The sequence below is a fragment of the Carlito syrichta genome, unplaced genomic scaffold, assembly GCF_000164805.1.
Source record: "Carlito syrichta isolate Samal-C Ts95f unplaced genomic scaffold, Tarsius_syrichta-2.0.1 Scaffold311050, whole genome shotgun sequence".
NCBI lineage: Eukaryota > Metazoa > Chordata > Mammalia > Primates > Tarsiidae > Carlito > Carlito syrichta.
Genome location: NW_007255146.1, coordinates 260,403 through 271,151, shown reverse-complemented (window position 1 = coordinate 271,151; position 10,749 = coordinate 260,403). Strand labels below are relative to the sequence as shown.

Genomic DNA, 10,749 nt, shown 5'->3' with positions numbered 1-10,749 from the left:
GGAATACAGTGGTATGATCACATTGATCACGGCTGACGGCAACCTCAACCTTCTAGGCTCAGGCAATCCTTCCACCTCAGCCTCCTAAGCTGGGACTATGGGCACGCATCACCATGCCAGCTAGTTTTTTAATTTTCTATAGAGACAAGGTCTTACTGTGCTGCCCAGGCTGATGTCAAACTCCTGGGCTCAAGCAATCTGCGAGCCTCAGTCTCCCAAAGGGCTGGGTTTACAGGCATGAGCCACTGTGCCCTGCCTGTAGACCTTTTTGAAGTCCCCTCATGAATCCTGGTGTGCCACATCTTCTCTCTGAGTCTCAAGCTCCCTTTTGAACTTCAGGTCAGGAGACTTCATGAAGTTTGGAGCCCTGTGGACTGCAGAAGGCTCCCAAAGCACCAGCAGTGAATTTGCAAATTTAAGCTGCCCAGGGACTTTCTCAGAACTGAGAGGCAAAACAATTATTTAGCAAGAGCAAGTGACTTCCAGCCATTTATTTTCTAATAGCTGCAATCCAGCAAATACCCTAGACAACAAGGAACACTCAAGACATTTTATGAAGAAATACCAATGAGAGTTCCAAGAGTTATTTTAAAGATTTGAAAAGCTTTAACAAGTGAAAAAACTAAGCCTACCTTCATTTAAAACTTTATCAGTAATCTCCATTAATAAATATGTTAACATAAATGTAGGCCGGGCTCAGTGGCTCAGCCTGTAATCCCAGCACTTTGGGAGGCCGAGGTGAGTGGATTGCCTGAGCCCGCGGGTTCGAGACCCGCCTGGGCAACTTGGCGAGACCTCATCTCCACTATAAATAAAAAAACTAGCCAGGCGTGGTAGCGCATGCCTGTAGTTCCAGCTACTTGGAAGGCTGAGGAGGAAGGATCGTCGGAGCTCAGCAGGTCGAGGCTGCGGTGGCCGGGAGCAGCCATTGCACTCCAGTCTGGGTGACAGAGTAAGACTCCAACTCAAAAAAAAAAAAAAATGTCCAAAAGAAGCAAATATCCTTAATTGTTCCTTGCTTTGATTATAGAAAAATAATATCAATACTTTTGCCAGATCTAGCAACTCTGTACCCTCTGAATTCAACTAACAGCTTACTGGAAAGTTGTTAGAAATATTGAGTAATTAAATGGAGAAAATCAGTCATGGATTGAGTCTTCAAAGGACATACACAAATATAAAGAATCAGAAACCACATTTGAATTATTAATAACTAGCGACATAAATAGAATTCACTTATAATACTAAAATAATATCCTTTCTAATTGGAAACTACTCCTCCACAACACAGATGATAAGAATTTATAACAAACAGTAAAAGACACTTGAGTGTCTCTTTCGTATTTTTCTTCTGAGGCAAGTGTGGGTGAAAAATAAAAATTCCAGAGAGCACGCTTGAAAGAGACAAAAAGGAGAAAAATTGAAAATAGATAATTCCCAAAAAAAAACCTCTTCAGTTGCTTCAACTTCATTAGCATATATAAAGGTTGGTTTGTAATTGTTAGAAAATAAAAAATATTTTGCAGTGTTTCAGATCCCAACTGTAGTATTTCAGATGGATTACTGACAAGAAGATATCACACACATGCACACGTGCACATACAAAACCGAATATATGTGGAATAAGATAGATTAAGTTTCCAATTTAATTAACCAATGATTCAGAACATGAAATGACCCCAAAAGGCAGAAGCAGATGCCTCATTCTCCAGTCTGGCTCCCAAAGTGACATTTGATACATGACCATGCATTCAGTAACACTAAATTCCTTGACATCAGAGTCATGGTTTTTCTTTTTTAAGCACACTTTTAGTCTGGGCTTTTAGCCTTTCAAATACTCGACTGCTTCCTATTCATTGTATCCATAGGGCTCACTAACTCTTTTGCCTCAGATCTCTGAACAAATATCTCAGATCCAGACAACCCTATATAAAAAGTCTTCCCATAATTCTCTATTTTCTGAATACTTTTTGCTTCTCTTCAAAGTAATTATCATCATATTATTAGTCTACTGTTTATTGCTTCTCTCTTAATTAGAAAGTAAGTTTTATGAAAACAGAAGCCATATCAGTTTTGTTAATTTTTATATCCTTAGAATAGAGAACAGTGCCTACAGATAGTAGCTCCTCAGTAAATATTTGTCTAAATAATTAATAACTGGGAAAATAAGAAGAGAGTCTGTTCTATTTTAGGTATGTTTAAATTGAGAAGCTTGGAAACAAGTGTTAAAAATGGAGAAAGATTCAGGAGTTACACACCTAGGTGTGCTAAATGAGGCTAAATGAAACTAGTAGAAGCAGATGATTCATTGGGTAAGAAAGAATGTCAAGGGAAAAGAAAATGGGACTCCATAAAGAATCTTACAGAACACCTGTTTTTGAGAGAAAGGTATCAAATTCAGTTAAAGGGATGGGGAAGAAGAATGAACCTCAGGTATATAGTCCCTGGAGGTAGAATATGGCCAGTTTAACCCAATCCTGCATGGATCACCAGCCAGATAAGGAGGTGGATTGGGAGGAAGTCACTGATGACTTTGAAAGGACAGTTGCCATAGAATAGAAGGGCAGAAACTAGGCTGCAGTACCCTGAGGTATGAAGAAGACAGAGGTAGAAAGGTGGAGGGAAGGGGTCAACATTTTCTTTCTGTCACCTGATACAGATGAGTGGATAAAATTTTCTCCCCAAGACCAAGATGGTGCACACATTGGGGCTGCAGTCATGGGATTAAAATGGCAAACAAAACACTTCTTCAACAGCATGGGTTGTATCAAGATATTTCCCTATCAAAATCAATTGGCTGAGTGGTTATCCCTCAATAAACATACATAGTATAACCCGTAACTAATTTTTAATAAGCTCCTATGTCTTTCATTTGTACTTCGTTTTCTATTTTATTTTGGTTTAAAATGCATTCTTGGTTAATGTAGCCTTTAGAAAGTAACCTTGAGGCCCATCCCTGTCTCAGTAGGACCTAAACCTTGTTCCTCTTTGCTGTGCTCCATTAATTTAACTTCCTTGTTATGCCAGATGCAACTTTGATGCATTAAGAAATATATCCTGAATTGAGCTCATAAAAGGTCTTGCTTGGAAGGTAACATGATAATAGGCATATGGAATATGAGACTTGACTCTGCTTTCCACCAAAAGGACCACCAAATAGTTACATAAAGAAATCTATTTCTAGTGGGGTTTAAATATAAACTTATGATTAAATGTCTTGCTTTTTTTTAACATAAAGCAATCACATTTATCTGAGTCTGTCCCATGGTTCTCAAACTAGAGCATGCAAAGAAATCACCTGGAGGATTTGTTAAAATAGAGATTGCTGGGCCATACTTGAGTTTCTGATTCTGTGGTTTTAGGTTGGGGCCAGGTAATTTGCATTTCTAACAAGTTCCTTGAGTGATGTGGATGGTGCTGAACAAAACCAAATTCCAAGAACCAGTGGTTTATGCAAATTATACCATATATTTTCATAAGTTATTTTTCCTAGTTTTCTGTTGTCCTTCAAAAAAAAGTAGTCAAGTTTCGTTTCAGCATTACTGCCATGGCAGTGTCCTTTGTGAAAAATGAAAATCAAAAAATTAAAACTTTAAAAATAGCCACAAAGTGAAGTTAGGAGTTACTAACCCTGGATTTCTAGACTTCTACTCATTATTAAGTGGAATAAAAGCCAATAGATACTAGTGCCTCAAATGAAATCATACAAATGTAATACAGTTATCTAACACTAAACAGTGATTCTCTCTGAATTACAAAATATTCATAAAATACATAATTTTCCCCATCAAAGTCTCTGAATACTTATCTAGAAAAAGGGGGCAATAGTCATAAAATAACAAGAAAAAATAACACTAATTTGCCACACAGATCGTTATTTTTTTCCATTATTTTATTTTGTTTCTAAGCCAAAGAAAAAACAGCACACCTGGAATGTAAGCAAGCTAAAAGTAGATTGAATATTTAAATTGGGAACTTTATAACTGAATTATTTTTCTTCCTTCTCAAAGTGTGGACAAAGAAGGCAGGCACGGTATGGTCGCATAAGCGGGACAGAATCTTACTGTGTGTGCAGAGCTGAGAGGGCAAGTCGAATGAGGCTCTGAAGGAGCAGCTCACCCATTCTACACCTGAGCAATTCCAAAGAGGTTAGGGTCACGATGAGTGAAACATCTGTAAGAACAAATTAATATTCGGAGAGGTATCAGCTGTAGATTTCTGCTTATCTTCCAATTCTAAAAAGTAAAGATTAAAAATAAAGTTAAGATAGTTCTCAATGAATATTTTGTATTAGAACAAATATTTGTTTTCTTGGGGTTGCAGAACATCGCTTCCTAAAGAACTACTATTCTATTTATGCTTGATCTGCTCCTCTCCCACATATAAACTAAACTAGCTAAGAAAGGTACATTTGAAACAAAACAATATTCAAATAATAAAATATTATATATGCTTTTATTCAAACAAATTATTTAGTCTAACCATAAAGTGTTTGGGATAAAGGTGAAAAATGGTAAATATTCTACATGAACTTGACTTCTATCCCACAGAGGTTTTATACTGATCAATCAGCAAACATTTACTGAACTTCCCAATGGACATATTGGTTTTGCCTGCCCAGCATCCATTTCCCATGGAAACTGATCTCAATATTTTTCACTGTCTGTGATGTTCATTAAGAGCTTTACTTCCTGAATCTCAGGCAAGATGCCCAATACATGACTTAAGTTTTTGAACTTCAAATATCTCTGATCTTAATTCTCAGTACACACAATAGGCAATCAAGAATCCTGCTAGTCAATTTAGTGTACACATCCTGACTGTTTATGTTTGACATAATGACAACCTCAAAAGTTTTCCATTTGTATGCTTTATAATCAACTTCTGATTACAGTCAACACAGCTTTCAGTGGGAGAATCCAAAACAGAGTCACACAACTAGTACCTAGTAAATATTTAATTGGTTGATAATGCTTCTTAATTTTACCATGAAGCCATTTGGCCAATATCATCACAACCCATAAGGAGAGATTTGATGACTGTTCTGTTCATTCTTCCACAAAAGAACTTTGAGATCCCATTGAGAGGTTCAAACAGGTAAGCACAGTTATTAATCCACCCTTGAAAGAGTAACAGCCTCCTAGCCCTGGCAGCATATTAGTGGGAAACCAAAGTCATAGGTCATATCCCCTTCAATTCTACCAACAGTGACTGTGGACACAGAGAGAGAGATATGCCACTATGCCAACCATAAAATATTTTGGATGAAGGTGAAAGATAGTACAGAATACCTACAAATCTGACTTCTTTTCTATAAAGATGTTTAGCAGATCAATCAGCAAACATTTACTAAACTCCCCATGGGCATCTTGGTTTTAACTGTCTGACAACCATTTCCGATTCTGCTGGCACAAAATTTGCTTTTTCCTTTGGGGAACTACCCCTCCTCCAGTCTCAGTGAATATATTGGAGAAATGAGAGGGCAACTGATCTTACTCTCTGGCTCAAGATATGACCAGTAACTCAGGTCCAGCCCAACCACTTCCTTCTGACAACAGTGATTAGTCAGGGGTAAGTGCAAAGTGCAAGACAGTCTAATAAAACCAATGATATCAGCCTCAAGAATTGCTGTATCTACTGAGAGAGGAAAGTTCTTTCTCTACTCCCCCAAAAACACAATTTAGGGATCTCCTACCTGAAAACAAAGCAAAGACAAAGGAAAGTAGAGGCCACAAATAAAGAACAGATTCCTAAAGATAAATTTGGGAACCTGATCTAGCTGTAACTAAATATTCAGCCAGACCAATCCTTGAGCCTTCTTCATTACTTGAGTTGGTACATGAATTGAATTTTTTTAACTTTACAACCAAAAGTCCTGACAAATTATAAATAACCAAAAATCTGTACAACTTTAGACAAAGTGCGAAGGATACAAAGATATATAGCAAACAACCCCTGCCTCTAGCAATCTTCTTGGCATCTAGTTGGAAAGACAATAAACACAAAAAATAACTAGAAACATATGACTCAACCCAATGATAGGTTCTATATGAATACAAGAAGGGATATACTACCATAGGCTGCATATTGAGCAAGATTTCATGATATAGAAAAAGGTAGCTGTTTTTGAAGGACAGACTAGAACGTGGCTGCCTGGAGAAGAGGCAAAAAGACATTTCAGGAAGGGTGAACTATGAGAGCATAAATTCATGAATTTGCACATTGTATTGGGGAAACAATATATAGTACAAACAATAAATAGACCATAGAATGTTAAATTTGGAAATAGCGACAATAAACACATTAATCCAGAAGTAAAAATAATTCATAAGTATTTTTCTAATAATAGACACATTATGTATAACACTTTAAATCTACTCTAGCAGACATAATATTGATTGCCTAACTAGATTATAATGGTTAGGTATTGAAATTGTGTTTGGAGAATTAATAACAAAAATCAAAAGCTAAACGTGGTCTTTTCCCTTTCCAAATAGTAGACGACCCTTTCACCCACAGTTTTTCCTGCCTACTTCTCTAATGTATCTCAGCTAGAACTAAGGAACTATTAACAATAAACCATGCTATATATACTTCATTAAGCTTTATGAATGTTATGTTCATTCAGCTTCTGTTAAGGAGTCAGGACAAATTATAAGCCAGGAACCAGGAGGAGGAAGCTAAAGGAAACAAACGTTAAACCAAGGAAGCAAATAGGACATCCGATTTGCTTTGTCCAGTTTCTCCATGAGGTAAAAAGCTTATAATAGAAACTATTAAAGGCATTTTCTCTTTCCACTGTGGTTTTAGCCATTTCCCTTGTGCCATTAAGAAATTGCATGGGCAGAGTTTGGGTTGGCTCTTGTTTCAAGTAGGAATGCAAAGTGTTTGTGTCCCTCTTTCCCCTTCTTAGGGGAAATATTGTTTAGTTAATTAGAATAAAATGAATGTTATGTTTAGCTTTTTAGGAGCTTATTTTACCAAAGGTCCATTATCATTTTTATAGTGAACATGAAACTATTGGTGATTATTCTCTAACAATAATTTCTATTTCTTATCTAATATTTCTCAGGGCTATAAACTGTTTTCTGGAAATTTAACTGAAAAACAAACAAACTCAACATAATTCCTTGGTAGTACACTCTTCCCTCTAAAGTCATTGTCTTAAGTAATTTTTGCATGACAAAAAAATTCTCTAACATCTTACCACTTGATGCCATTTAAATTTCTACTTGTGGCATCATTGCAATTGTTTTTAGTATCACGTATGTCCATTTGAAATTGGCATGTTACAAAGGAATAAAGACACTCTCTCTTATAAAGTATCTTGCTTCACAAATGTCTATTAACAAGACCTTATGTCTCTGTCAAACAAATATTCTATAGTCGTTGTTTTCAGATAGAAATGGAAACACTCAATGATATATCCTTTTTGTCAAGCTAAAGTCAGAGTTGGCCTATAATTAGATATGTTTCCATTTTGAAAAAATATAATTTTAGCAAAAAAGCTTTAAAAGGTAAAACTACAGTTTAATTCTTTGCTCTTTGCTATTTCCAATAAAATGCATTATTTTCTAAAGAAAATAAATATGTGATTATCCTCTCCCTATTTTAGGAAAAAGTAGTTTCATTTTAAATTTAAACAATGGAGTTTGTTAAGTTTTGCTTGTTGAATGGTAGAATCATGATTTTTTAAAACTCATTCAATATATGCCTCAGTGATAATCACTGCTATACACACACACACACACACACACACACACACACACACATACACACACACACATATAGATTTTTTTTTTTCCTGAAAGCAGGATTTATTGAGAGGACAAAAAAGGTCCAACAGTGGGAAGGGACCCAAGGGGATTGCCCATCACTGCTATGTTTTAAACTTTAAGAAATAAAAAATTATCAAAATATACACTTACATCACACAGTAGAAAGGGACTTTACAGTTTGAGTTAAGGACATTGAAATAGAGAGATTAACCTGGATTATCCAGGTAGACCCAATGTAATCCCTGGGGTGTTAAAAGTGGAAGAAGGAGACAAAATGAAGGTCTAAATGATGTGATGTGAGAGGGCTAGATCTGCCAATACTGACTTTGAAGTTGGAGGAAGAGGAACAATAGCCAAGGAATGTAAGTGTCTTCCAGAAGCTGTAAAGTGCAAGAAAATGAACTCTCCTGCAGAACCTTTAGACAAAAACACAACCTGTGACATCTTAATTTTACCTCAGTGAGACCCATGTTGAATTTCTGACCTACTGGACTGCAAAATAATAAATTCTTGTTGTTACGCCACCAAGTTTATGGCAATTTGTTACAGCATCAGTGGAAAACTAATACTGGTATCATGTTCCAAATCAACAGAATTTGAAAAGCATGACTATGTCAGCCTTTTCTCCCTTAGGGAATCAAGGCAATTTCAAGCTACAAGAGACTTTGATCTAATCCCTTCATTGTCCAGATTAGGAAACTAGTTCAGATATAGTGATAAGGCAGATGATTTACCTTAAACCTCATAGTTCAAGGCTGAGACAAGACTAGAATTCAGGTTCACTAAATTCTAGATTCGTGTTCATCATCATATGCATCCGAATCTCTTTAACTAATGAGATGTTTCAATTATAGTTTAGCAACCATACAGAATGATTTGGAAGAATGAACAGTTGTTGGAAAGTATACATGTTTCCAAATAACATACAGAAGAAGTATATTTCTAATGTGTGTTCAGTTGATGGTTAAACATATTCACTTGTATTACCCAGGTATCACTTGAAACTCAACACATCTAAGATGAAACTTAGGGTCTCGCCTCCAAAATAAACCCCCCTCTGGACTCTTCTTTCTCCTTCACAGAGGCTTCTCATAATCAACCAACCAACAAGCTATATTGTCCTTCTTTCCTCATGGTGCTTTCCTTCCTTCCATTTCCACTACTACTCCTTACACCTGCAGTAGGTAACCACTCTAACTGGTCACTTTTCTTCAGCTTCTCTTCTCTTCAAATTTCAAGTAAACCAGCATATTATTGCCAAACGGGTCTTTTCAAAACATGCCTTTTTTAAATGTCATTGACTTTCCTCTACACATTCAACATGACTCCATTCCAAACAGGGACAAGTTTGAATTCTCTAGTCTATCCTTTGACAGGTTCACAGAATTTGATTCTAAATTCTTTATAATGTCTCCTTCTCCCACTCCCATCCACAAACCAACTTAATTGATTCACTGCCCTACGAACATGACTAATTTCCTCCCTACCATTTTCTTCTCCTAAAATATCCTCTCTGCTTCCTTCTCCATGTATCTCACTTCTACCATTTCAAGGCCCTCCACAAGTCCTAGTATCTTTCTGAGTACTCCCTAGATCAGAAATCCTAAAGTGAGCTCAACTTCCACTAAAGCAATTGGTTTCTATCACTTAGTTAACATTTAGCATTTTTGTGAATGTCTTTTACATCTTTTAGAATTTAAACTCAGATTTTAAACTATTTAGGACAGACTAGGTCCCCTACTGGTTTGCATTGTACTTAGTACTCAGAGCTTCCTGCTTAAAGCAGGCCCTCAAATATTTATAGAGTAACTAAAAATAATTTTTAAAATCCAGAATGAATGTTCAGAATGACAATTCCTCCACGACAGCAATGAAAAATCCCAGCAATGATCATTGGTCTGAGATTAACTACTACAACATTTAGGAAGGGGAGCCATACATTCATATTTGCCAAGAACAGTTCTGGTTTCCTGCTGTTTTTCTAGTTACTAATAATGTCAGCTGTTACTCTCAAAAGCATGTTGGCGCAGATAATACATTATATGGTCATTCCACCCTTAGGGCATTTTGGACTGTGATAAAAATGAAAAAAGAAAATCCTGTTCATGTTCCAGTTAGCCATTCAGCTAACCAACATTCTCACCCCCACAGAGTGGCTCTGCTCTCCATCTCCACCCCCTGCATAATCAATGTCCTCTGAATTTCACGTAGAGGTTTCAACATTTTGGTGATACATAGCCTCAGATAAATGAACTAAAGCTGAATACACTTTAAGATTCTTTAGAATTTTTTAGAAATCATAGATACTGAACATAACTGTTACTTTATCCAGCAGTTTAAGAACAAAAGAGAGCATTCTTAGAAATGATAAGAGAGAGTCAGGGTGTTCTCATAGGAGTAAAAGTAATCAAGACAGTGTATGAGTTCATTTACACTATAATTGTTTTGCTATTTTCTGAATAAAACAGTAAGGAACATGCATACCATTTCAATTTTCCTGAACAATAAATACTTATTACTTTCATGAATGTTTAGAATTAGAAATGTGATGTCTTCTGATCCTCTTAGTGCCTAATATACATTAAATTGACTAACCATGCCATAAATGTTTTAAAACCTACATTCATTTTCACAGTTGACTGGTTGAAATGATCAGTTTCATAAGTGAATGTCAGTGGTATCTTAGCAGTAATAACTTTTTACTGCAAAGTAAGATTTTACTTTATAAGTAATGAGTAAAATTATTAAGTGTAATCTTAAGTTTCATTACTGGCGGCTTGTCATAAAAAAGGAATTAAAGTTACAAATTTTCATTTATTTTCATAAAGTAGATGAGCGTTTTCACTCATTTATAGGGAAACCTACTCAGTCTAATATCTTTTGAGGGTAGTTTTAATTACATTACATCATTCAATACAAGGTTGAGGGTTCATGTTCCAAACCGCTCCCTCCCTAAACTATCCAACTTTAA

At 36.0% G+C, this 10,749-nt stretch overlaps 1 protein-coding gene across 1 annotated transcript in view; it reads right to left on the bottom strand.

The window, feature by feature from the left end:
* Positions 1 to 3,889: 3,889 nt before the first annotated feature.
* Positions 3,890 to 10,749, bottom strand: part of LRRC69 (leucine rich repeat containing 69) — a 100,652-nt gene continuing 93,792 nt past the window's right edge. The window contains exon 8 of the mRNA XM_008068491.1: positions 3,890 to 4,235. Within this exon, the coding sequence (XP_008066682.1) occupies positions 4,125 to 4,235 (111 nt within the window). The 3' untranslated portion in view covers positions 3,890 to 4,124. The remainder of the gene's footprint in view (positions 4,236 to 10,749) is intronic.